Source organism: Corvus brachyrhynchos, unplaced genomic scaffold (assembly GCF_000691975.1).
Source record: "Corvus brachyrhynchos isolate BGI_N302 unplaced genomic scaffold, ASM69197v1 scaffold9, whole genome shotgun sequence".
NCBI classification, from domain to species: domain Eukaryota; kingdom Metazoa; phylum Chordata; class Aves; order Passeriformes; family Corvidae; genus Corvus; species Corvus brachyrhynchos.
In genome coordinates this window covers 3,440,663-3,468,598 of record NW_008240037.1, presented here as the reverse complement: position 1 = coordinate 3,468,598, position 27,936 = coordinate 3,440,663, and the positions used below count along the sequence as shown (strand labels likewise).

The following is a 27,936-nucleotide window of genomic DNA, read 5'->3' as shown; positions in this document are numbered from 1 at the left end:
TTCACGATTCACAGTTCAATGGGATACAGGTTTTAATAAAAATTAGGAACAACCCACTGAAAAACAAGATACTGTCTCAAGAGAGAAGCATGATGTGATGATAGCACCTAAGAGAATGCAAACTATGTATTATTACTCATTTTTATGGTACACATATACTATGGCACTGATCTTTATCTATTCTACAATCAGTAAAAAATTTTATCAGCTTATTAAACGGATTTAATTTAAAAGAACACAGTGGGAAACTAATTTTCTATTAAAAAGATTAATTGGGAATGGTTAAAGTACTGGGAAATATATTGAGGTAAGTTCAACTCAAATTGCTGCTTCAGATCTGTCCAAAGATGGATGTCACACAACATATTTTTTCTGAGACAAGTTCTTGTTCAGCAGCCCTTAAGAAATAGGTCAGTTATGATCTACTGCTATTAATTCTTGTCTATTCTTTATTTATAAATGCTTATACTGGTGACTTTGTGTGGGACCTCTGTAAGGTCACAGGACATACCAATGGTTCTGTAGCTGTGCTTAGTACTTCTGCAGAAATGTGTTTAAAGGCTTATTTTGTACACTGACCACGGAACATCTGGATAGAAATGTGTACTGTGGAAAACAACCAGAGTCTGAAGCAAAATAAGTAAGGAGTAGCACTGATTGCAATGAATTTTGATCTGGTAATCACATAAAAACTAAAAAACATTTTTTACTCTGAGGGGTTTTTATATGACTAGTGCACAACAGGCACATCCACAGTTCACTGAAATTAAAGGATCTCAGGAAACTTGATACGAGGCTTGGGGAGAGGCAGGGCCAGAGCAAAGACACACATCTCGGGTGCACAATTGGCTGCCTCTGTATCCATGTGAAGTATAAATGAGTGTATTAGTTTTTCCCTCCTTAGGATATTCTGACATGATTTTGCTTTGAAGCTGTGGTGATATAAGCACTTAAGAGGTACTGGGACTATAACATTTCTTTCTCTATGGATCAACCAATTCTGCTTCTGCTTTTATTTAGATATTTATTTGAGGTAAGAAAAATACTCTGTTTTTTGGGGGTGGATAACTAGACAAAGTGAATGTTGAAAATAGATGATTTTTGATTTGGACTGGGTTTTTTTCCCATTCTAGCAGTCACAGGGAGCTCTCATTTAGCACTACTGAGCACTCTCAGTCTTCCTTCTATTTAAATAGTTGGAAGCTCTTTTGAGATCTTTTAATATTATTTATTGCCTGCTGCTTTGGGTTTAATGTTGTTTCCCAGAAGAAGTAAGATATCCCAGCATCTTTAAGTCACCTTTTAGACAGGATGGTGTGAATTAAAAGCTTTAATGAGTTCATTGTCATACCTCTGACAGTGGCAAAAAGCAGACCCTTGGGGATGACTGTAAGAATAGCATGTGAAAATTACCTATACTATGTCAGTTTTCCACCATTGGCAGCTTAAGAACTTCTTGAGATGGGTGTGTATTTACTTTGCAATTTGTGAGCTTCACTGTAGTTCTCTTCTATGAACTTGAAATTTTGTGAACATGAATGGGCCTCCTCTGGCACCCCTTGAAACTTTTAGTACTCATTTTTAGCTTTGTCACATCAACTACTTACTTTGTGAAGAACTGCCTTTTTTCCCTCTTCAAATCTGGAGCATACCAGCTGTGTTTCATCCATCACAGTGCTTGTACTTGAAGAAAAAATGAAAATCAATCTCTGCACACTTTTGGCTACTTAAAATGTTATAGACCTCTGCTGTATTTCCCCTCGAGTGCCTCGTTTCCAGACTAAGAACCCTACTTGAGTCTTATTGACTTCTGCTATCGACTGCTTCTCAACATAAGTGTTTATTGTTTAGGTCTCCTGCCTCCTGTGTAGCTAGCCTGAAGACGGATTTGAGCCTTAGGTCTCTTTGGTCAATGTAATAATTTTGGCTTTACTTTTTAAATTGCTGCATTCTTTAGATAAGGGCCTAAAAAGTGATGGCAAGGTGCTGGCACAAAAAGGGAACGTTCTAAATCCCTCTCATTAGGTGAAAGTATGGAAAAATTTCTGTGTACACTTGAAAATGCAGTTCTTGTTTTTTAGGTCTAAGTAGGATGTATTTATGTATAGTAAAATGGCACACAATTGCTGGTGCTGGAAAATTATTAAAAATGGTTAATTGAATTATTGGCAAGTATGTATTTTTTATCTTTAAAATTAGATTTTCCTACCCTTTGGATTGTCTGGGCTAGACAGATTGTATTTTCAAGGAATGCAAGCTGGCTATACACCCAATATACTGAATTAAAAATCTGCAAATTTTCCTGGAAAAATATTCCTTAAACACTTCTGTGTATGCCATCAGTATTATAAGTTCATTGTGTCAGTTCATCCCAGAGGTGGTATATACCCTCTTGTAAAGGATTTATAGAGTTTAAAGACTTTATAAACTTTACAAACTTTATACTTCACAATGTATAATCTAAACTCTGAACAATGAGATATTGATAGATTTATAGTTATGTTAGCTATTCATTAGTTAAACGAAGTTATGTTAAGCCAAACTGAATTCCAGAGTAAGTTGTACTTAAAAAAATTATACAGCTGAGTGTTTTTGCTTTTTATGATGTTGGTTTGGTTTGGTTTGGGCATTTTTTGTGCATGGTTGATTGCTTTACGGGACAACACAAAGTAATACAATAATAAAACGCCTAACTTTTATTTTAGTGTCCTAGGGGGTTGTATTTGATTTTTATTTTGGTTTAGTTTTCTGAACTAGATTTTAAGTTCATTGCTAAAGATGGCATTTACTTGTCATCTCAATTCATTAAGAAAGCAAAAATGGAACACAGAAGACAGAACTGCAGTCTTTTATAAATGTTTTGTGATAGGGATGGGCATCACATGCACCAATTTCTTTGAATGTTAGATATTTATCTTAAATTAGATTGAAGCAGCCCATAAGTTTCTGGTTCAAAATGAAACTCAGAGAAGGAACATGCTTCTCTGAAATGTTAAGCCAAGGTCCTTTGAAGGCAGGTAAAATTATCAAAAAGGTAGTGTCAAAAATGCAGGATACTTGTGTCTAGAATGAGTTCACTTCTGCAAGAAGCTGAAGTGCTGGATGAAATTTGCATTGCCAGGGTAAATTAGATTGCTAGGGAGGTGTTTATAAGTTATTTCTTTACCTCTTGAAAGTGGTTGTTTATTATTCTGAAATATTTGAAAATTTTGAAAGTGATGCCGCTAAAGTTTTTAACATGTAACATCAGAATAGGACTGAGACCTCCAGCTCCTGACCGCCTGTAACTGTGGTTGCAGTGTGAACATTGCAAGTGAAATCTCTGACATTGTTTCTAATATAAAAGAATGACAGGTTTCTGTCATATTTGGGTCAGCTGACATGATTATTCCACCAGAGAATAAGAAAGAGAGAGAGAAAGAAAACTAGAACCTGTACTTGCAGAACTTGTAAAAAGTTAGGAGGCACACAATAGAGCTGGGGGTACTGGTCCATGTAAAAACTATTGCTAGCTGACAAGCTCTAGGTAAAGTTAGTTAAAACTGACAGAGATTAATTATTTAGTTAGAGGCATGTTTTCTGCATTTCCTACTAAGCTGCATTCATGTGTGTCTGTGTCACAGGGCGCACAGTGTCTGGACTGCGACCAAGAGAAAAAGCCTGCTAGAATAGCTCTGATGGAGTGGACTGAAATGCCCAAAGGAGAGGATCCAGACTATTATATTGTGATGTACCAGCAAGCAGATACTTTCAGTCAAAAAGTATATTTTATCAATCTAAGCAATAAGTTGTTCCATGTTATTTAAGCTGTTGAAACCAGTAACAAATAGCAGCATGTGCTTGTTTGGTTTGCTGATTTTGTCTTCAAAAAAAAAGTAAAATAGCAAATAAAGAGAAAATTTGGAAAAAATTTACTGGATTTTTAAATTCATGTCATTTATGTGTACTCATACAGAGTCCTACTGAAGCTAATGGGACTTAAAAGACCCTTGAGTATCCTGTTGAATAAGGATGGATAGTCATATGCTCAAAATTAAGGTTCTTCAAGGTGCTGTGGTTTGAAGGAGTCTAACTTCTCCAGGAGAGGCACAGACACTACCCCTAGATCTCTGTGGGAGGGCAGTGTTCTTATTTTGAGCACAGGATGTTCTGGAATGTAAAGAAAATATAGGGATTTTAATATGAAGGTGTTTGTTGTTAATGTGATTTCTAAAAGACTTTGTTTTAAATGCATCAGGTATTTTGCAGTGTAACTGTAGCCTCAAGTTTGATATGCAGCAATATAAGCTCTCCTTCTAAAAGCTTCATGGATCACTTATAAACTGTATTTTTATTACTTTCACTATATTCAGAAATTCTTCTAACTTGCAGAATGTAAGAAACATTTCTAAAGTTGAATGGAAACCTGTCAGTACTACAGTTCTGCTCGAGGAAAGTAAGAAGTATGATATTACAATAGAATCCCTGAAAAATGGCCGAATCTTAAGTGTAAAATCATTTAAGACACGTAAGTTGAGTAACACAGAAATATTTTGGTATCTTTATAGTCAGTCTAATACTGAAGATTAAAAAGTACAGGTTCAAATCCTGAGCTCACTCACATATTTAGGAACTTTGCATTGATGTATGTTTTCAACCATGAAGTGTTGAAGGAATAATTTTATATAATGTGTTTGGTTGATGTAACAATTCTAAAATACGGGACTGATGTAAAAGTTTGTGAGATTTTTTAATATTACAGGTTTTTTTATACTACAAGTAATTCTAGGAGAAGAAATTTATAAAAGAGGACCATGGAGAAAGTTACTTAAAGTCTGGCAATTTCATAATAACATGAGGTCATGATTGTTTGTCTTATACAAATTTAAAAATTTAAAATTTTTGCTTTAGCTTTGTAACAGTCACCCATTAAAAAGGGTTAATGAGTATCCTGAAGATCTTAACATTGTAACTAACTGGGACAGTTTTTTGGTATAAGAATTTATGACTTTGTCCACTGAACTTACAAAAACATCATTTAGAGCTGTGAATCTATTCAGGACCACAAGTCCCACCGGTTAAAGGGGCTTCCCAATCTTAACTTCGTCAATTAAAATAGTTTATAGCATTACCTTTGTACATATTGCAAGCTCATACTAGCTTTGGGATCCAGACTAGACCTGAATTCAGACAACAAAACTGGGAAAAATAAGTAGTAAGTTGAAAGGATTGCAGGAGCCATTGACTGCTGAAAGAACATTCAGCAAGCTACAGGAAATGGTTATGCTACTAATTTATTACTGCACTTAACATCTATTACTTCACTGATATTCTATCAAAATATGTACTTTTACAGCTAAAAAAGTTCTTAAACTGTGCACTTTTTTCTCTGCTTGCTTCAGACATAAGCAAACATACTGTGAAAATAAAGAAAAGCATTACTTTCTTAAATGATGCTACATTTCCTTCTCTCTTTGGTCTATCCCTCATCCCTTCTCAAAAGAAAAAAGTAATAATACTGATGAAATAAAACTTCGAGTTAAATATTCTTTTGTGGTAAAAACAGCGTTTATTTTTCCTTTCTCTACTAGGTGGAATTTCAGAAAATGACATCAAAACATTTGTGACAGCTACTACAGTGTCTTTTAATTGGAGAATGATGATCAAAGAATTTTCAGTTTCTCTTTTCCTGAATGGTACTTCTCAGATTATAAAAAGACCCAGTGGATTCTTTGTATGGAAAAATTTGACACCTGCCAACATTTATACCTTTAAGTTTCTATTTGAACAATTAAACCCTACATTTGTAAATGTGTCTCAATCACTGGATATTCAAGTTGAAACAGGTATATGTTAGTTTCTTGTAGTCACAGTAAATGCAAGTTAGTACTGCATATTTTCCAGAAGAGTTATGCAAGTTAGTACTGCATATTTTCCAGAAGAGTTATGAGTAAGTTGTAAATTCCTGAATTCCACTTTACATATTTTAGTAGATATGGATGTTTTTTCTAGAAAGAGGAAATAAATTGAATGTTAATGACATAGGAAGGTTATTTCTAATTAATACTTCTTAGTATTTTAGAAGCAAGAATTCAAATTTGCATGTGCAAATATTTTAAGCTAACAATGTTTTTGCAGTCTGAAATAGAGTCAAGCCAATGTTGAAGTTAAGCCTTGTAATTATTGGAGTGTATGGGTTGAATTTGCTATGTAGTTTCAATGAAAAGGCAAAGAAAATCCTGAGTTTGGGAAGGATTTGGAACACTTTCTGCAGCATTCAAAATGATGTGTTTTTTATTGCTGAGTGGCCAGCTTAGCTGTACTGTTTTGTTAGAAGTGCTGTGAAGGAGACAGAGTTCTGAGGATATTACGGCTTGGTTGTGTATCCTTATTCCTTTAAATGTGCTACTCTCATAATGAAACTTAAAATCTTTAAAATTAGATACACAAAAGAAAGAACTATATACACTCAAATTCAAGGAAGTAATTATTTTCCTAAACTCAAGCAGATATTAAAATCAAATGATTTGTTGAATTCATTTTTATAATTAAAAAAATTGAACCATCAGAAACTAAACTTAAAAATTAATTTCTTTTCTACAGTATGACAAAGATTAGTGGATTTTTTTTTTTCTTCACTTGGTTGCAGTTGTAGCTTTTAATTCAGTCAATCAGATTTTTTAAAACACGACTTTGAAGAAGTGTTGGTTTACAATTACTGAATGCTTTGGGGGTTAAAATCATGACTTAATTAAATGCTATTGTCCTCAAAATATCTGTGTAATTATAAGGTATCAGTAACACTACCATGACTAATACAACATATCTTTAAAATCCTGTCCTTGCTCACTTATAGGCACCTGTTCCCAAGGGTGGGTGGCATTCCAGAGCAGCTGCTACCGAATAGGTAAGGAGAGCAAGCCATGGAAGGTGGCACAACGAATCTGTGAAACCTCTTCGCAAGGGGCACATCTTCTTGACATAGGGAGTGAAGAAGAACGTGGATTTGTGTTGTCATATCTCCAGAAAATTAATCGAATAATCATGTTATGGACAGGTCTTAATGACCTAAAGGTCAGTATATTCTATCTTCTTTGTTATTACAGATATGGAAGCAGGAGAACTTTGAAATCGAGAAACCAATCCTTTGGAACATATTGCTAAACAAAACAAAACAAAATTACTAAACAGTACATTGGTTAGTTGTTCATGTAGTTACTAGTAATTAGATGAAGAACTATCGTTTCTTCCTATTTAGAAATACTGAAAATACTTAGAAGGCCATAGCTGGGGAAAAAAACCCCATAGTGTATCCTTAACCTGTAATTTTGTGTGTATTTCCCGGGGATATTACTTTGCCTGTAGGTGGTGCTGCATTACCAGATTTTAAATCTCAGTCTACACACACTTGTTACTGTGGATATCGAAGTCTGGGTTTGGCTTTCTCAGTTTCGCTGCAGGTCTGAAATATTGAGTGTTGACCTTAGTGATGTTTGTCCAGTGCAGGTGGAGCAAAGTGTTTATTGTAAAATATTTCCTGTTCCTCGTATTCAGAATATGAAAGTTCTTAATGCCACATCTGCTGTTACAAAATGATTCAGTGTTGTATGGTGTGTGATTTGGGAAGAACTACAGACATAAATTAAACTGTTGGGAAAGCTCTTGGAAAGATGGAGGCACTGTGCCAGAAATGTGGGATACAGGCTTCTGTGATCTGGTTTAGTGAAAACTTACTTTGTGCTAAGTATAGAAGGTTGGGAGAATGCCAGTATTTTTTTGGTTTAAAAAAAATCTGCACTCTGAAATTTAGTTTTAATATTGGTACAATTATTTAAACATTATGTTAAAATTATTTTAAAATTATTTTACTGTGAAAGTAGCAAAACCAAAGCAAACTTTATGTGTAAAAGCAGGAGTGGTAAATGTCACACCCCATGTCATAGAGACAGAAAATTTCCTTTTTGTAGACTCTGTTAAATAATGGGGCTACTCAAACAAGTCAGAGTGAGATAACATGCAAGCTGAGGAAACACAAATCTGTCTAGGTTAGAGAAACACTGTAGCCATCCTGGCTAGTAAAGCACCAGGAATATATGCACTTTACATGTAATATTATTTTGTAATTATGACTCTAAAGTCGCTTGTCAAATTGCCGTAAGTTTTACACCGTAGTGATATTCCTTGTAACCAGCTTGGAATTTTAGAAATAAGGTAGTATTTGTAAGAGGCTGTCAGAAATAGCTGTCCCGTGGAAGCATTATATTTTTGCATGTTGGAAAGAGTACTCGAAAGTTGTTTTTTTTAAACTCTGATTACACAGAAAAGCGTCGATTGCCAGTTTGGAATTTGACTGTTAGCCAACTGTTTAATCATTACATGCATTTTTATGTTTGTGGGAGTCAGTCAGTGAAATGAACTAGATGAGAACCTATGTTGTTTTAAGAATAGCAAGGGATAACAATAAAATGCTTGTTTTCCTAAATATTTGTACTTAATTAGTGTGTTCAAGCGCTGTCTGAACATGTTTCGCTCCTAAATGTCATTGTTGTCATCTGCTCTCATGAGAACTAAAGATTGTACTTGCACCAAATTGCACTTACTTGAGGAGTTTAAATATCATGGGACATGCAGTAGGAGTTGCAGGATTTCTTTAAAATCTGAGATATGAATTGCAGATTCATTTATTTTTGCTTTCTCATTTGTATTTGAAGCATTAGAAAGTTAAAGTTCTCTTTTCAGTAAGAAAGTTCAAAATTTCTATTTTTCTTCAAGAACCCCAGGACTTGAAACACTTGCTGAAAAAAGTTGAGGCTATAACCTACTCAGAAGATTCCAGCAGCCTTAGGAAAACTGCCAAGCACTGTGACACTGATAAAAATTAACAGCCCTGTGAACAGGATTAGTTCTGTTGCATTTGTATTCTCACAGTTTCTCCTTCTTTAACCCTACTTTGATCTATATCTGAATAAAAACCCTTCCTGGTGAGGATGAGCATTCTGTGAAATGCAACAGAGACCCTGGAGATGTAGGTCAGTGCATGAATGAATGGAGTGCTTTGGTGACACCCTCATGTCTGTCTGTTGGTGCAGTTCTTCAGTTAGGAAGTGGAAAATGTTGCCAAAGACAACTGAGCTTTCTCCTACAAGCCTTGCTGCAGAGGTTTGTGTCATGGTAGTATCTCCTGGTTTCCTGTGCTTGTTGTTAACTCTAGTGTCTAGGAAGACCAGTTAATAAAAAAAGACATGCACTGATCTGTATAGCATTTTTGAAGTGGCAGACTATATGCACAAGTCCTCCTGAAAGACAAGTCGACGTATTTCATACCGTTGAAAATGTTCTTTGCTCTCTTGGGAAATGAAAGATATCACAGTATTTTATTTCATTTTTTCAACGCACCAAATTAACTGAAAAAATAGGCTTATTCTTAACAAATGTGACTTCTTATCATTTTCTCAGAGAAATGAAAAAAATTAGTTTTTTCCTCCCTTTCCACTCTTCTGAACATCTTTAATAAAAGGATAAACAACAGAAGTCTTAAAATGATGGTGGTACCTCAACATTTCTCCACTGGAGTACTTAAAGCATTCACTTAGATTGTAGGAGCACAGACTTGCTATGCCTGAGTGCACTTACGCTCTTTTGCCTCCGGAGAGTGCCCCAATGCCATGCCTAAATGTGTTGGGTTTTCTATTAATGCCCTGTAGATGTAAGAATATTTTAGTGTAGTGCAGACTGAAGCCTGTGTCCCACTGGAGGCATCTGCCTTACGATGCTGGAAGCAGACTGGGCAAGCATCTTTCCCCCAAACTGTCGTGTTGCCCCACTCTAATGTTTGTAGAGCTCTGCTGGAAAACCAGAAATTACCTTAGAGGTTAGAAACCTGGAGTGAGGTGTGAGTGTCCTGACTGCTGAGAAACCAGCAAACAGGAGAAGGGGGAAAGATAGCATTTCTTCATCTGATTGTGAATCTGGCCACAGTTATTTTCAGCTAAATATTTCTGTTTTCAGACAAAAATTATGAGTATTTTTGCCTGACTGATGTTTTAAATGAATACCATTTTTAGAAAATTATCCATAAAGATTATTAAATTATTTGATTAATAATGAATTTTAAAGGCTTGTTTGTAATGATGAAACATACTCATGTGGTTTTTATTATATTATACTATGTTATATTATTTTCTTGTAATCTTTGTAATAGAAAGGATAGAATTTTAGATTGAAACCTTTGTTAAAAACAGTCCTATATAATTAATTTGTGTAAATGAAGTACATCAATTTTGGATGTTTTGGAGATATACTTGTGATGAGGGAAGACTTAATAATTTATAAATATAACCTAAAAATATATGCTGTGTAATTTCATTTTTTTCAATCCAGGAAGAAGGTCAGCTCTTGTGGACAGATGGATCTCCTTATCTTCTAAAAGCTGGTATCTCATCTCTGTCAATGATACCAGAAAATCAAACTGACTGCTATGCCCTTCAGAGAGATCCCACTGGCCCAGACTATTTCTTCACTGGATTTTTCTGCTATGTACAGCTGCCATATATCTGTGAATATGAATGTAACTATATTTTTTCAATCTTTTGCATTTATTTTTAAAAGCCTTGCCCTGATTAAGTTTGCATTTGAAGGTACAAATATAAAAAGAAAAGGTTTTAATGATTTTCAAATTTTTTCATTTTTGATGTTCTTTTTCAGTACCTCTGGTACCAGAAGACTTCACGTTTGATGTGCGTGATGTCAAGACAACTGAAGCTGTACTTGTGTGGAGCAATATGGACATGTGGCTTAAGTCAGGCTTTGCACTGATACTTAAGTACTATTTTGATCAGTGGAAACCATACATTCTGAACTTGCCTGTGAATACAACGCAAACAAAAATTGGGCAGTTGTCTCCAGGCCTTCGCTATAGTTTCTTATTAGCAGCAAGGAACCCAGAAGGAGCACAGACTGTCTTAAGTCCAATTCTGAAGGTAGAAACAAGTAAGTTACAAAAACAAATAGCAATAATAACCAGATAATAAAATATTTTTTACATTCTCTATCACGGTGTCCCGCAGTGGTAGGGAGGAGAAGAGAGATCCAACAGGCAGGAATTGTGCAGCAGGATTCATTTATTTAATTATTTTACAACTCTTTTATAGACTTTTTTCTTCACAGTTTAATTGGTCAAAGGATCAGCCACCCCTTGGGGGTGATTGGCTAAAATCCTAAAACATCCATTGTCAAAATATTTTTCTACTGTACCATAAACAAAGCTCTGGAAGGTCGCAGGTGTTCATAGTTTATAGAACTCTGCTAATATCTTCTGTGAGAGAGAAAAATATCTCATGGGACTGGAAAGAAGCAAGAAAAATTCTTGCTAGCAACAATATTGTATCCACAATTTTCCTTTTAATGACACCGTTTCTTGTGCTGATATTTTGTCTGAAAGTATAAATAAATCTGAACATGAATTCTGAACTCAGGATTTACTAGTTTGTGAAGTAGATTCCAAAGACTTCATTTTGCTTTGTACTAAAATGCTTTGTTGGGATTGATGAGGAAAAGCTCTGAAGTTTTCAGTGCCTGCAAGCAGAAAATCATACAAATTCTGTTTCTGTGAAGCATATTTTAAAATCTCACTATTACAATGATTTTACTCACAGAGTTTCTACTGATGTTTAAAGGTAAAGCTGGATGTCGAAGTAGCAAAGTATTTTTTGGCCAAGATGGTGAAACAGAGTGGCATATTTTCCAATCTGAAGTAAAAGATTTTGTTGGACAAAGCAGAGGTGTCCCTGAATATCTGAAGCTAAGATGGTCTTTATGGTTTAAAATACATTGCATTTTGACTTGCTACATGATGCACTGTGGCATATGTAATATTCATTCACAATTAACTTGTAAAGTCTATCTGAATGAAGCCAAATGAAGCCTGCCAGTTGGTAGAGGTGATAAATGCCTTTGCACCTAATAAAGCGGAGATGTCTTCAAGGAAAAAGTACTTTATAGACACAACTTTAGGTGCAAATTTTCTTCATATTCCTGTTTATGTGGTACTGGGAAGATGTTCTCATTTTCAGACATTAAAGAGAAGATAGTGCCCTAATGTTTTTACCAGTTCTGTCAAGGCAGTCCAAACATACAGAGAGGTCTATTTTCTTAGAACAAAATAGAAGTTAATCTTTGGGGAAAGAAGCTGTTCTTTTTCTCCAGCAAGTACGTTTTGTGCAGTTAATTTCCTCCTCCAGGGTACTTTAGTGCACTTGAAAGTCCTTCCATCTCCTGTGCCTACCAGCCTCTCTCCTCCATAATTTGATGGGGTTTTTTCTATATATAAGACCTTGTAATGCAAGTTGCCTGTATAATGAAGGAAATACATTCCTGTTTTCTTCTTTGAGAAGCAAATTTGAGAGGTAGGCCTGTGGGAACCTCATGGAGCTCAACCAGGCCAAGTACAAGGTTCTGCACCTCTGCTGGGGCAATCCCAAGGACAAGCACAGGCTGGGTGGAGAACGGATCAAGGCTAGTATTGGGCAGAAAGACTGGGGGTCGTTTGTGGATGAAAAGCTTAATGTGACCCAGCAGTATGCACTCACAGCCCAGAAAGCCAACTGCATCCTGGGCTGCAGTGAGGGAGGTGATTCTGACCTTCTGCTCTGCTCCAGTGAACCCCACCTGGAGTGCTGTGTACAGCTCTGGGGTCCCCATCACAAGAAAGATGCTGAATTTTTGGAATGAGTCCAGAGATGGCCACTAACTAGATCAGAGAACTGGAAAATCTCTCCTATGAAGACAGACTAAGAGACTTGGGGCTGCTCAGTCTGGAGAAGAAAAGCCTCCAGGGAGACCTTACAGCACCTTCTAGTACCTAAAGAGAGCCTACAAGAGAGCTGGAGAGGGACTTTTCATGAAGGCATGTATTGACAGGACAAAGAGGGACAGCATCAAGCTGCAGGAGGGTAGTTTTAGATTAGATAATAGGAAGAACCAGTGTTGATGTGCTGGAACTGGTTTCCCAGAGAGGCTGTGGACTCCAGATCCCTGGAAGTGTTCAAGACCAGGATGGATGGGGCTTTGAGTAAGCTGGTCTGGTGGTAGGTGTCCCTGCCCATGGCAGGAGGGTTAGAACTTGATTGTCTTTAAGGTCCCTTCCAACTCAAACCACTCTATGATTCTGTGATTCTATGAACTGGAGTAATGCATGCCATTTGCCTTGGATGGTGTTTCTGAACTGACTGAAGTACAAGAGAGGACCTAAACGGGGAATCTGGGTTCTACATAAGGAGCGAGTTGATTCAGAAAAACCTCAATTAGCGAGTAGGAGTATTCTCTGTGTATCAATATTCACTGTCACTGGTACACTGTCAAGGTTGCTTTGTTAGATTTGCTCTAATAGTATTTAGTCTGTATGTAAGTGTGTATTGTTAGGTTTTCAGGCTCTATTTAAAACACACAAACAAACAAACAAAAAGACACAACAAAACACCCCACAGTTATTGGTGAAAGGCCTGAGAAACTATTATCCTATTTCTATTCCTAATCTTATTCAACAGGGCCGTTGCACTCCCAGAAGCTAGAGGTTACGTATGTTTCATCTGCAGAAATACATTTGAAATGGAAGCCTCCCCAGCATTCATCCAGTGCTTCTTTTCAGTACTACCTGGTCAACATATTGGACACTGAAACCAACATCTGGGAACAGTTACCAGTTGAAAAAAGCAAGACTTCCACAGTCATACAAAACATAAAACCTTATCATCAGTATCAGTTATATTTACAGAATGTAGCAGAGAAAGGAACTCTAAGCTGCCACGAGAAGCCTATATTAATCACAACAGGTGATGTATCCATTTTCTAGTTTTATTTTACTAGACAGAGTTTAAATTGAAAATACAAGGCATAAAGGTATCTTTAAAGCCTTGTCACATTGTGGTTGTTGGGATATTCTTCAGAACCTTCCAAAATTGTGAAAGTACCAATCCCTTTATTTATTTATTCATTTGCCTACTTAGACCATATTAGTATGAACTAAAGAAATTACATTCTGCTTGATAAATTCTGATTCATAGTTAGTATCTTTAATTTTAGCAAAGTTAAAACATTACAATGATGTCTCAAATCTTTTAGGGTAGACTAATTTATTTTTCTAATAATAGATACTGAGACTCAGACTGTGTCATCTTTTTACTCTATAGGGTAGACTAATTTATTTTTCTAATAATAGATCTTTTTACTCTGTATATATCCAGTGGAATGGAATATGCCTGCAAAATGAGTCCTTATTTGTTAAGAGAAAACAGAAAGTAGAATCTGCCTGTAACAGGCAGTTGTCTGCAAACTATTTCAAGAAATAATTAAATGAATCAGTAGCTTTAAAATCATGACATCTTAGAAGAAAAAACAAACCAAGAGACATCATTGGGAAGTGATTGTAAATTGATAGTAAGTTTGATATATGATTTTATACTGACATCTTTTTCTTTGATCAAGCCATCAGTCCACCTACAGCTGTTTATATTCACCCAGAGGATGTAGAAGAAGAGAGTGTAATCCTTCACTGGAAGCTGCCACAAGAGTGTCAGGAATCCTACATTGAAGTGAAACCTAAAGCAGACATAGGTGAAATTAAAAAGTTTTTATTAAGCAACACAGAAGAATTAAAGGTTGATGACCTAGTTCCTGGAATGGCTTATGAAATAGCAGTGGCAAGTGTGAAAAATGGAACTATGAGTGAACTGAAGACCATTCCATGCACTTTAAGTAAGATACTGCTTATAATGGAAAATACAGACTGTAATACATACGTCAGTCTTGCTATTGTTGCTATCACCTAATAGATTTTGTAGACCAAACCAGCTTGCTAAATAGGCAAGGATCAACTTAAATATGAAATATAGAGATCCTAATCCTAATCGTTAACAGCAAAATTAACAATTCTTGTAAAGAGAGTGCAGCCTTTGAAAACATACTGGTACTTGTGACAACTGTGATGGGGACCACAGCTGGAAATCTTGTTCCCACTGGCAGAAGAAACTGGGTGAATCATTGATTTGCATTGAAATAGGAAAATATTGGAATGGTTGCAAAAGATTATTTTTTTTTGGAGATACATTAGTTCTTCTGTGAACGGTGAGAAAGAAATTGCCTTACCATTAGTGAGAGGCTGCTAGGAAAGAATTGAAGTAATAATAGCTGAAAATAAAAGCTTTGCATCGTTTGTTAAGGCGTATTTCCCATCGATTGGAAAGGGTTTATTGAAGGGTCTTAGTTTACCAAAATGTTGAAACGCTTTTGGTACAGTATAAATTTTTTGCATATGTGAAAGAAGTGGGCAGGATTCACTTATACATGTAGTATGTAAAGGCTGCAGCTGTCAGGTTACAGATTTATGAAATGCTGCATTGTCATTTTTTTTTCTAAATGATTACAGTATTTTGGAGGGTAACGGTCTTAAGTCTTTTCCAGAATTTTTTATATAGGATTAGATTTAATACCTCATTCACAACATAGATGACAAAATTCTAGATGGGATATTTCACAGCTGTCAGAGCCAACTGTAAGGGAAGAAAACTAAACATGTCAATGTTGTATCCATCAAATGCATCTCATTCTCCCTGGTCGTCTCCCTGTCCACATCTACATTTCTGTGGAGTTTTCCAGTTATCCTGCTTACCTTCTTGGTACAGTTGTGGCTGAGAAGGAAATTCTAATAATAAATACTTAAAAGATATTGTTTCTGAGCTAAGACATGTTTTACTATCGTAGCTATGAATTTGCACTCAGCAAGAGTATTTCTCAGGGCAGTTGCTTCAGGTCCATTATGAGGTTTTCGTTTAATTTATTTTCAACTGGTTTAACATGTGGCAATTTTTTTCTTCTAGAGCCCAAGCCTGTTCAAATTGTAGTTCCTTATGTGCTCCATAGCAATGCTGTGGTACTATTTGTTCGCATGCCCGATATTGGAGTATTTGATGGCGTCTATGTTACAAGTAAAGAAGGACCTAATGCAACATTCTCTTTAAAAAGTGATGGTAAAATAACAATTGAAAACCTTACTGCAGGAAGAGAATATGATTTTTGTGTCTCCACAAAAAGTGGAAACATTTTGAGCTCCTTTTACCATATAAATGGTGTAAAAACATGTGAGTATTTTAAGTTCTTATAAAATTGCACCATATAACATCTTAGTTTTTGAACCTTTTTAATTTTATTGGTATTTCAGTGCAATAGAAAAGACATGCTATTCAAAAATTGTCTTAATATATCTGTGTAAGCAATTTGCAGTTGTACTAACACTAGCTGTTTTTTAAGCAAGACTATGAATCCCTTAGGAGTTCTAAACGTGCTAAATTGTGTTTTTTATATTGTGTATAAAATGTCTAGCAAGCATTTCAGTAATTTAGGCTGTATTAAATTATTGTCCTTATGGGAGAAAAGACACATTTTGACCACTTATTTTAAACAAGTAGATGAGTATTAAAGGAGTTACTTCTGTGCCTTGAAATTACTAAGTTTATTCATCCTGGTGCAGATTTAAGTGACAAATAAAAGTGTTGAGATTCTCCAAGGTAATAAATTCATTTAAAAAGACATTAAAAGAGCTGTAATGGAAAGGACTGCTTCTAGCAAGGCCTTTAAAAATGGAATTTTAACAGAAACTTTCAAAATGTTTAAAAATACCTGCTGAAATTTTGTGTTTTGACTTTCTTATTTTTTAATTGTATTTATACTTCCTCAAGTTTTTCTTTTCCCATTTTATCATTTTCCTTTAAAATTTTTTTTTGCCCCGTTTCTTTCAGAGTAGAAATGTTATAAAAGGAAAAATTAGGATAGAATCTAAGGAAGTAAGGAAGAAAGAAGAGAAGAGGGAAAGACAGAAAAAAATCTAAATAAAATAAAGAAAGCCTTGAAAGATGACTTTTCTTAAAATAGTTTTAATAAACACTTGGTGTTCAGTCAATCTTATGCCAGTATTTCCTAAATTTAGTGGTAAACTGCCTTAGAAAACCTAGTCTTGTTCTCGGGCCTCAAAAATTTGGAAGAAATAAAAATCCTGACCCCTTACATGTATACAATTTTTCCTCAGAAAATGTGTAAATTTTGGTACATTCCAGACAGAAATGGCTGTGATGGGGATGACAGAGATGTAGAGAAGAGTGGAAACTTTCCTGTAATGTGATCTGAATTGTACCTGACAAGACTATACTAATTAGGGATGAAGTGTGTTTGTCTAGCCTGATCCACCCAATTTTGCTGAGCATTTGGACAAAATTTAGGTGCATCCTGACCACTATGGTGGTGCTTTTGGAGGAATTAACTTCATCCTGGAGAACCTTCCCACCTAGGAGTGCCAGCTCTGTCCTCAGAGAGAAATGCATATTCAACCTCATCTAATTTTAAGATAAAAAAGCGAGAAAATTTTCTTAAATAGTGGCATTATATATCTTTTTTTTTTCTCTATTTTTTTCTTTTTCTATCTTGGAATCGCTGTGTGTCTGCATGCCTGAGATCAGATTTTACCCTCTATTTGTCTGTTACCGATTATCTTCACTTTCACGTCTTTCCAGGAGATATGAAAAGTGTTAGATTGAACAGCTCCTGGGATTGAACAGCCATGTGTTTTATGTTCTTCTGTAGGTCTGGCAGCTCCCCTGAATGTACAAGAGGGTAACGTCACTGACACTTCAATACAGGTCTCTTGGGACCGTGCTGATGGAGATTTTGAGCAATACGAGGTTACATGTACAAACTGTGAAAGTGCTTTCAAGGTATGCTGTGTACAGCACCACCTGTGGATAAACACTGCAGCTACTTCTCAGTATTCTGTTAAGTAATCAGAGGCTGAATTAAAAGCTTTATTTCCCATTAAAATAGTTGGGTGTGCAGTTTACATACCATAAGTGAATTTTGTAAGCAGTTCTGTGAAAGCTGTACTTGATTTTCTAGGTCCAGAAGGTCAAGCAACAAACAGCAACGTTTTCCAATCTTAGTCCTGGTAAGCTGTACAGTTTTGCAATTCGAACAGAGAAGGAAGGTTTCAGAGACAGTATTTTTGTGACAAAAGAAATAGAGACCGGTAAGACCACAATGTTGTCAAATTCAGCATTTGTTTTACTCCATCTATATCTCTTGCTTTCTTCTTGAATTTTATTTTTGTCTCAAATAGAGAAGAATAATTCAGCCATTTTTGTAATTTTCTCCTTATTCTCTTTCCTTGTTATTTTTCTTATTCTTTGACTGCAAGGGACCATTAAGAATCTCAATAGTGCTCCTGTGTACAATGAACTACCAATGTTAACTTCATGTTGATTCAAGCAGCTGTACAGTCCAGTACCTGATACTTGCACAGTGTCTTGCCACCAACATTAGAGAAAACAATTTTTTTTTCTTAGGCTTCTGTTTAATGCTTTAATTTTTCTCTTCAGCTATGACTTTGAACACACTTAAATGTCCAGAACTAAATTTGTTTTATCATGTTTTCTCATTGGCCTCCCCTCACATCACAAGCAAATTTGGGCTTTTCTGTGTTTAGTTTTACTTTGGGTTAGTACATTTGATTCTCAGCAGTATAGTTCTCCTCAATTCCAGTACTTCTAACTGGTTGAACCTGGAGACACAGCCTCTCAGGCTATTAGATCTCACGTGTTATAGTTTCCTCTAACAGCTCACTAATGTGAAAAAATCAAGCATAGTAGATACGATTGAAAAGGTTCAGCATATGTGATCAAAGATATGTAATGTTTTGCATTCAAGGAACCACTGAGTTAAAACTTATACAGGAACAACATAAAAGCATTTGTGAGAGGATGAATCATGGAGATGCAATTATGGAGCAAGTAAATCATAATACTCTGACATTTCCTTTTCAAGAACTAACACTTGAAACTAGAAAACAGAAAATAGAAAACAAGCAAAAGCAAATGGTTGTTTATTAAATTTGTAGATAAATTGCAGAACTTCTGGCCACAAGGTATGTTGCCTGATGATTGCAATCATAGGTTCAAGTGGAGACCAAAGACATTCATAAAATAAAAATCTGCTGAGATTTATGAAATAGAAATCTCCTTTGCCTCATGAAATCCTTGGGCTGCAAACTGCAGTCTGGGGAAACTGAAAGGAATTATCACTCTATGCAATTCTTGCTTTTTCTGGAGACATAAGCTTTTGGCCACTGTTGACTAAAAGATACTGTGCTAGTGGGGACTTGGGTCTCTGCAGAGCATGTTACCTCTTATACTGACATTTCTTTTTTTAAGGAATTTTCTAGTTTTGGAGAACTCCACGTCAGTGATAACAGAACTGTGCTAAGCAGCATTATTGAACAATAAACAGTTTGGCTCTGGATTTCCTGGATAACAAAAGTCCCTGTACAGGTTACTGCAGTAGTAGTAGTCTGCATGTCCTTGAGATAAGGAAGGACATGACATAATTTTTGTGGAGTTTTCATTGCATTCTGGTGATGAGAGGCCTGTCATAAAGAAATGTGTTTAAAATGCATTTTTGAATCAATGCATTTTGTTTTATTGTCACACAGTGCCAAGTGCAGTTAAATACCTGAACTGTAGCAGAGACTCTGAGTCAATAACTGTTACCTGGCCACCAGCCAAAAGTATGTTTGATGGATATGTTCTCTCAATAAACAGTAAGGTCTTCAATGAGAAGAAAATGTTACCTTCTGGTGTGAGGTAGGATGATTACATTTTAAAAATAACTGACATAAACTCAAAGCAGCTGTTTCCCTGTGTATTTAAAATAAATAGCCTGTGCTGTTATTTGTATGTTATATGTTTTTTATGGTTTAGTTGATATACATTACTATGCTCATGTATTTTAAGAACTGCAATTTTAAAACAAATTGTAATTCTCATATGATATTTTTATCCAAAGAGGAGCAAACAAAATACTGCATTGGGGTGAGCACCAGTAAAACCTGTGTGCCACTCTGGATATTTAATTCAATACTTAAAGACTTTCTAGTACTGGAACTTGCTGTGAACCATAGTGTAATGCACCCTATTTAAAATTTTATAGTACTAAAATATTTTTTGACTCACAACATATAAACATGTATGCATACATCATGTGTAAATAATATCCATAAAACTATAAAGAATTAACATATGAACACACATGCATTTTTAGAATCCTAAAGGACACAATCTCTTCTTTTAATCTTTGTAGAATGCACAAATTTGAGCATCTTCTGCCAGGCACTGATTTCTTAATCAATATTGTGACAACCAATGGATTAAAAAGAAGTCGCCCTACTGTCCTCAAGACTAGCACCCGTAGGTTCAGTTTATTAATGACTTTTCATGGTTTCAGATAATTAAGGTTTTTACATTTTAAGGTGTTTTCTAAGGAAAGCTATTCCTTATTAAATCCATGCATCTTAACGATGTCTGAATTAATGCATATAAGTTTTTCTTTTCAATCTAAACATCTTTGAAAATTACTATATATAAAAGCTTTTAAAACACAAACAAGTTTCCTCTGGATTGAGTGATATTTTGCCACTAACTGAATCAGCAGTAATGTTAGGATGATAAAACTTTTCCATAAAAATTGACAAATGTTGACTTTATTTCTGATTCTGTTTCTAATATATAGAGGTGATTTTCATTTATTTGAAATTCTTTTTAAGTACAAAATAAAATCTCTTTCTAGATGGAACTAAAAAATAATAAATTAAACCTGTGTATTCTGTAGATATCAACTTCCTTAAAATTTATATAGATTATTTTAAATCTAAATTTTACATCCTCAGATCCTGATCCACCATCAGATTTACAAGTATTTGGACAAGAAGAGAATGCAGTCTATTTTTCTTGGAAACTACCAAGAGGAGGATTTGATATGTTTCAGGTGAGATGAAAATGGGAAGAAACCATTGCAAATTTTTTTTGGGTAATTTCTCAATTAAATTATCATTCTGTATGTACTGCAAACCCGGCAATAAATATTTAATTTTATAACCTATGTTAATACTGGAAGGAAATACTGCTATTGGAAAAGGTCAGATAAATATGTACTTCATATTACATAATAATTTAAAAAATATTTTTAAAATATGCTTTTAATAGCTTTCAAAAACTGATTTTTCAACTAGTGTGAAAAAAGATCACAGGTCAAGGGTGGAATATAACTGCAATGTAATCTTTTTTTCTCAGCTTTTCAAATTTGTAATGCAAATTAATTTAACTGAAGTGAAAAATAAAAAATACATTCCATATAGAAGAATCTAAATGTTTTGTTTAGAAAGTTACAGAATAATTGGGGAGGTTTTTTTTTAAATATAGCAATTTATTAGACAAAACTGCAAACCTTTGCTGCCTCCCATATCCTTCCGGCCTTGGGCAGTAAGTAGTTTAGGGACTTCCTCAGTGATAGGTTTAAATTGGATATACATAAAGAAAAACAGGGGCTACTCCTGAATTTTTTTTGTTATTTATACTTCACAATTTTTTTATGTCCTGTTTTAAAAATTACACTTCTTCTTTTTAAACCTGTTAGTCTTTAGGTTCTTGATACATTAGAAACAGCTAGTACTTCCCTGCTCACCATACCCATACCTTTCATGATTTTATAATCTTCAATTTCTTCAATTTCTCATCAGTCATTCTTTCAGTTCTCTGTCAAAAACAATCCACAATGGCACCTAAATACTTTGCCCACAGATCGTGTTTCACTATGAAATGCAACCAGTCTCTCTTTTGTATCCTGGCTTTTGCAGTCTGTCTTGCATTATCCTTAGCATTTTGTAGCCACTTGTCAACATGTGGTCAATAAAACTCAGTATACTGCTGTTTTAGCACATCACTTGAATCAATACGGTTCCTAGGTATAATCTTTTTTAGTTAACTTACTTGACTGGGATATTCTTTGGTATGTAGCACTACCATGAGACAAAGTACTTTGCTTTAATGGTATGCACAGTTTTTACCCCATATTACAGTGTCCAATCCTTTTCCTTCTGCTCTCCCATGGCTTCAGTTATATCCTTACCTAAACCTGAAATCTGAGTATCCTTAGGATAGTTCCTTGACGTTTCTTCTCTCTTCATTAGAGTAAAGCTGCACTGATCTCAATGGAGCCAGTTAACCTCTCACACTATTTTCTGGTGCAGCCTGGAGCATATTTAAAAATTTTTAAATTAAATTTAATTATCTTGTTCATGTTTGAACCTGTTCAGATACACTTTTGAATGTGGTAATGCTATTGTTGCTACCCTGCAGAAAATAATTGTCATCTGTAATATTGATCTTTGCATCACAGTATTATTGTTCAGCATCTCATAGAGCAAGTAGCCACATTAGACAGTGCTTTGTCTGTACAAATGAGCTTATCTTTAAATCTTTAATGAGAAAGGCTTTCGTAGACTGGTTGCTTAGTAAGGTGCACCCACATAAAAGAGATCATTTTACTAATCATTTAAAATTAATCATCCCTGATCACCAACTTTCTATGCTTTTCAAATTTGCAGTTTTCAGAGCAAAGAGTGCACAAAAGGTCCTTTCCTAACTTCTTTATATGAGATGTAAATCTTTAATCTATAGCTTTGCTTCTAGCATCTTGCAATGCTGTAATTCTAATAAGGTGATGACAGCTTCCAAGATTTTGTTTGTATAAACAGGCACTGTGCTGGTAAAATAGACAGAGGGGAAGTGGATCTTTCCTCCCCTGATGAATAGCAGCTAACCCCAGTGCTTTCAGGTCACTGCCATGTGTACAACATCCCCTTTTGCTGGAGGAAATTACTTGTGACAGGACAGGACTCACTATTCAGGCAGCTGCAACCCTTCCTGGTCTCAGTATTAACTGCCACTCCTGAGAAACCCGTGTGTGTGTGTGGGAGATGCTCGTCCAGTGCTCTCCTCTGCAGCGCAGGCATGGTCTGCATCTTGCCTCTCACTAGTGCAGATAGGAACCAGTCTGCAGGGACACTTTTCTATGTTCACAGAAAGAACTGTCACAGGAATTGTTTCTGTCACCTTAGAGTTGTTTGGAAGGTCAGAAGGAATCCTCACAGTCTCTAGGAGTTAAGTCCCCAGATTTCAGTGTTTTGATATCTCCAGCTCTTTTATTGTCTGCAGTGGCTCTGAAGAGATGAATTTTGAAGGTATAGCAGTGAGCAGAGTTGAGTGACTGATTCCTTCAGAATCTCACCTCTGAACAGTGCACGTGTGTATTTTTTGGTTGAGCGCTTTTAGGTGTTGTTTGGGATTTTTTTCTTTGTTTTGCTTTGTTTTGGTTTTTTTGTTTTGTTTTGAGTTTTTTTGCCAGAAAGATACAGAGTTACTTAACTGTACAGTTCATCAGTATAGCCGTGAGACTGAAGAGTCAGAGTGTGCCTTATTATCCTTCCTCCAAAAGCAAAAACCTGTAAGCTTGAACTTCACTTTGCTTCCTCCATCTACTTTTAAATGTTAAAGTCATTGCTTTCACTACTTCGCTATTAAGGAATCTTAGAGTAAGTGTTCTACATTGGTGGAACATAATATAAAGCTCCTTGATCCTTTTTGTGTTTAAAATGGGGAAAATATTCTAAATATTTTTATATTAACAGGTAGTTGCAATCTCTGAGCATTACTTTTATCAACTTTAATAGTCTAATACAAGAAATTTTTTTTCTTCAATAGCTTTCACATTGTCTGATGAATAATGAAAAGATGCTTACCAGAACTATTTATGACAGCAGAGCTGTAGTGAAAAATCTGACCCCTGGGACAGAATACATTTTTCAGTTAAGGACAATTAAAGGCTTGGATTCCTCTGTGGCTGTGGTGAAAAAAGTCATCACGAGTAAGGAAATACCTTATAAATTGCCTTTTGAAAACCAGTAAATATTCAGAGACGTTTACATCATTGTTTGTAAGTAACTAACAAAGGTCACAGGGTTCAAAATGAGACTTTAACTGTGGGAGAAAAGTTGTGCTTCTTCTTGCGATAGTTGTTTGAATAGGAGACTTGTACATAACTCGCTGGATTGAGGTTGAGGAGTCTAGACATGGCTCTTTGAAAAAAGCTTCCAGCTATAACAAAGTAAGATCTTGCCAGAATAGCTTCCTGTACTTTCATAATTACCTTGCATTTTGTTTATAATTGTTCCTGCATCTCCTAAGTTCTTGCAAGCCCATGGTCTCAGATTGGAGTATTTCTCCTGTACAAGGCCCCAGAATGCTTAAGACAGTAAGAGGAATTGTGCTTCAGAGAACTTAACAAGGTCCAGAAACCAGAATCTTGCACTCGTTTTCTGTCTCTGAGCAAACATGTATTTTCCAATGCTCCTGTGATACAACATAAAAAAGAAGGAAATTTATTTGTCGCATAGATCTGAAGAAGAAGATTTATATTGAATTCTGGACTGCCAAAGCAGATAAAGAACAGCAAGTTGTAATCAGAAAATAAACAATCTCCCAGGTTTATACACATGCATATCATAGACCTCCTCTTTTCTTTGACAGATATTCTGTTCTGTGGCTTGTTTGGACTATAACTCCCTAACTCAGTTTGGATTGTAACTCCTTAACTCAGTTGATAGTCAAGGAGGCTATGCACTTAGTTATTCAAAGATAAGTGAATCTCTCAAAAAAACCAGAACAAGTCCTGCAGATTCTTGTGAATGAAATGTGCAGCAGAATATTCATTATCATGTTCCTGAGGATTCTTTTTATCCTCAGGTAAATATTTTCAAGAGAATTGTGGATGGGTCCAGAGTATGCCTAGAGTATGGAAAGTTTACTCTATAATTTTAATGGTAAACCTTTAGGATTTTTTTCAGGCTGAATAATAGGCATATGTTAATTAGTATTTTTCATAAAGCTTCAAGCAAGATAAATCAATTATCTGGGAGATTCACTTTTTAGGAGGAATTGTAACACTTTTCTTACCTAAGAATCTGTGCTACACAGATTAATGGAGGTGCTATTAGTAAATGTTCTGTGACTTCAGGAATCTTAATATAATAAAAAAGATTATCTAGAAAGGAATAAAAGGATAATCACTGAGACTATGCTATTTACTGTGTCCTTAAGTGAGCAAACAAACAGTTTCCTAAAATTATATGTCATATAATGTATTTTAGAAAACTTTAAACTGACTAAAATCTCTAATTCTGCTTACAAAGTGTTCCATTCTCATTCTGTTACACCAGTGAGCAATGTTACCGTTCTTAGAGAAGCTCTGATAAAATTGGAATTTTCTTCCATAAATTGCATAGTGCACACAGGAGGTACATCTCCAGGTTGTATTTACCCTGTGCAACATAATGACACTGTTTATTATATATCCGTACAAACAATTCTAAAATTTGTATCCATATTTCATGATTATTTGAAGTCTCAAAACATTCATTTAAGTAAAAACCACTTTTAAAAAAAGCTGTTATTCTCTTATGTTTTAAGTATTAAGGATTAATTTTTTCTTTATTAATCAGAATAATTTTTACCATAGGACCTGCTGGGATATGTGGTCTGACACTAAAAATGGTAAATACTTCTTCTGCAACTCTAATGTGGAATCCAACCAAGACTAACTTCACTTCTTATAAAGCATCTTTATCAAACAACACCTTTATAAAAAAGTTAAGAATTCCAGGAACACTGACTGACTTCAGTGTTACAGACCTGACTGCTGGCGGCATTTATAATTTTACACTGAAAAGACTAAAAGGAAATATTGAAGGAGCTTCTGCTTCCCTTGAATTTGTAACAGGTCTGTATGGTTTCTTGTTTCCTCTCCTTGCCAGTGAGTGGTAGCTGTCCCTAGCAGTGCATGTTTAGCTTTGTACATCTCACTTTGTAGAATAAGACTGAAATTTCAAGAGATTGTACATGTAATAGTTTGCTGTTGTTGTGGGCATATATTACTTATAGCCTATTCAACCTATTCAACCTGCATGTAGTGATTCACTATCAGAAGCATAATGTCTTTAGCTGTGCTGGATTTCTTTTTACCATTTTTAGTATTTCAGATCTTATCCTGCTAAGAGTTACACACAAGCTGAAATTTACCTTACCTCATTTCAATAGGTTTTTTGCAGTGAGTGAAGTTAAACAACAGTTTAGAAGTTAAAAAGTGTTTGTAGAATTAAGGCTTTAGATTGTAAACTTCACTCAGAAATTAATTGTGGGTCTGTACAAAAAGACCTCTGCAAATATAAAATCCAGCTTTAATGGAAGTTGAGATCCATGCAAATAATAGGAGCGATGAGAGCAGTGGGACTCAAAATCTATGAGTATACTAAAAGGAAGAACCTCTGCTCTAGGTTAAACTTGCACACCTCCATATATATTATTAATATTTTTTTTTCTGTTAATGTAAAAATAAAACCATGAGTTAAAAATCCTACATATGAGAAAAATACGGATGGAATGTAAAATCTAAAGTTAATATATGGATATATTAATATTTCAGGTTATTTGATGGCAGAACCAGAGTAAACTGTTTGAAACAATTCTTCAGCTTTGAATAGCCTAAATATAGTGTAAATAGTTCATGAAAGATATATAATCTTAGCAGATTTACAGCAAATAAGAAAGAAATAGAAGTCTTTCAGAGCTGAACCTATATGTTACTCAGACTGCACAGTACGATACTAATGTATAAACAGTAGTGGAAGATTTAGTCTGAAGAACTGTGTTAGAAAGGCAGAAAGAGGTCTGAGTGCAAGGGTGAATCTGAAATGAGACAAAGAGCATCACTGACAGGGCTTGCTCTGAGACATGAGCAAGGGGAAAGCTGATAGTTGCACATGCGTTCTAAAGTAGAAAGGAGACAGATGCACGTGGCTAGAGACTGCACAGGTGAACAAATACGCAGTCTTATATGTAGACAACATTTTAATGACCTACTGAAGAATTTAAAATCTTGTTAATTATTAGGCTTACAGTGAATAATACACATTTAAAGGTGCATTTAAAAGCAGAATAAAATGAGATGTTGTGACATGAGCAGGTGGAAATTTGGCTTTAATAAAAGGAGTAGACCACTCAAATTTTGGGTACTTAACTGACTAGAGTTCATGGCATTACTGGGATTCCAAATATATGAAATGTATAAAAGAGTTACCAAACCTGTGGCTACCAGCAGAACAAGCACCAGCTATATCTTGAATTTCAACTGTAGCAGTAGTTATGTCAGCAGTAGTGCTAACTTTAAGGTTGAGGACAGCAGAAACCCCAGGACTGTGCAGAGATTTTATTGCTAACTGAACACTGTATAGAGACACTTGAGCTTGCTCTCTGTGAGTGGGGATCTCAGCAGAGTTGGGAGACTCTCACCCAAGACCCAGAGGTAGCATAGCAACTGTAGGATCACATGCTGCCATGTCCAGACTAAACTTTCATATAGAAAGTAAATTCTTCTTGGATGCTTTTATATTCAGTTGTAACTACTAATATATTTTATAGGGAGTTATTTAAGTTAATGTCTTCTATTCTACAATTCTCTTTCAGAACCTGCAAAGCCAGAAGGACTTAAATTCTTCAATGTTTCATCATATTATTTTTCACTGTATTGGAGACTACCTTATGGACTTGTAGACAGATTTCATGTGGATCTTATTCCTGACCATGCTTCTGTTGTTATCCTAGATCTTGGAGTTAGGGAGTATCAAGTATGTGCTTTTATTCTAGGACTTGCAGGGCCGGCTTTTCCTTATGCACTGCGCTGATGAGAAATTCAAGCTTTCCTCCTTAGATGTTTTAATGCATTTATGAATGCAAAAGTATTAATGAAAATTTGGTGGGATGGGAGCAAATTTCAGCATTCACAGTTTGTTACCTAACAACAGGTAGTGAGTGAACTTACTGTTTTTTTAAAGTCTACTAGAAGGATGCAGACAGTCATCCAAGGGTTCATGAATAGTTTAACAAGGGAAGGGCAGAGCTATTGAGTAGTACAGACTCATTAATTGTGTACTTGCCAGGAAGATCTCTGCTTAAATCATTAATGCAGGCAACATTT

The 27,936-nt window shown here is 35.3% G+C and overlaps 1 protein-coding gene across 1 annotated transcript in view; it reads left to right on the top strand.

Moving 5' to 3' along the window:
* Positions 1–3,068: 3,068 nt before the first annotated feature.
* The window catches only part of PTPRQ (protein tyrosine phosphatase, receptor type Q), a 124,342-nt gene continuing 99,474 nt past the window's right edge, over positions 3,069–27,936 (top strand). The window contains exons 1-17 of the mRNA XM_017743906.1: positions 3,069–3,122; positions 3,624–3,761; positions 4,372–4,507; positions 5,571–5,825; positions 6,836–7,053; positions 10,360–10,546; positions 10,684–10,968; positions 14,461–14,730; positions 15,852–16,112; positions 17,608–17,738; positions 17,917–18,046; positions 19,505–19,655; positions 20,152–20,258; positions 20,738–20,835; positions 23,610–23,772; positions 25,423–25,683; positions 27,426–27,586. Of these exons, the coding sequence (XP_017599395.1) occupies positions 3,069–3,122; positions 3,624–3,761; positions 4,372–4,507; positions 5,571–5,825; positions 6,836–7,053; positions 10,360–10,546; positions 10,684–10,968; positions 14,461–14,730; positions 15,852–16,112; positions 17,608–17,738; positions 17,917–18,046; positions 19,505–19,655; positions 20,152–20,258; positions 20,738–20,835; positions 23,610–23,772; positions 25,423–25,683; positions 27,426–27,586 (3,006 nt within the window). The remainder of the gene's footprint in view (positions 3,123–3,623; positions 3,762–4,371; positions 4,508–5,570; positions 5,826–6,835; positions 7,054–10,359; positions 10,547–10,683; positions 10,969–14,460; positions 14,731–15,851; positions 16,113–17,607; positions 17,739–17,916; positions 18,047–19,504; positions 19,656–20,151; positions 20,259–20,737; positions 20,836–23,609; positions 23,773–25,422; positions 25,684–27,425; positions 27,587–27,936) is intronic.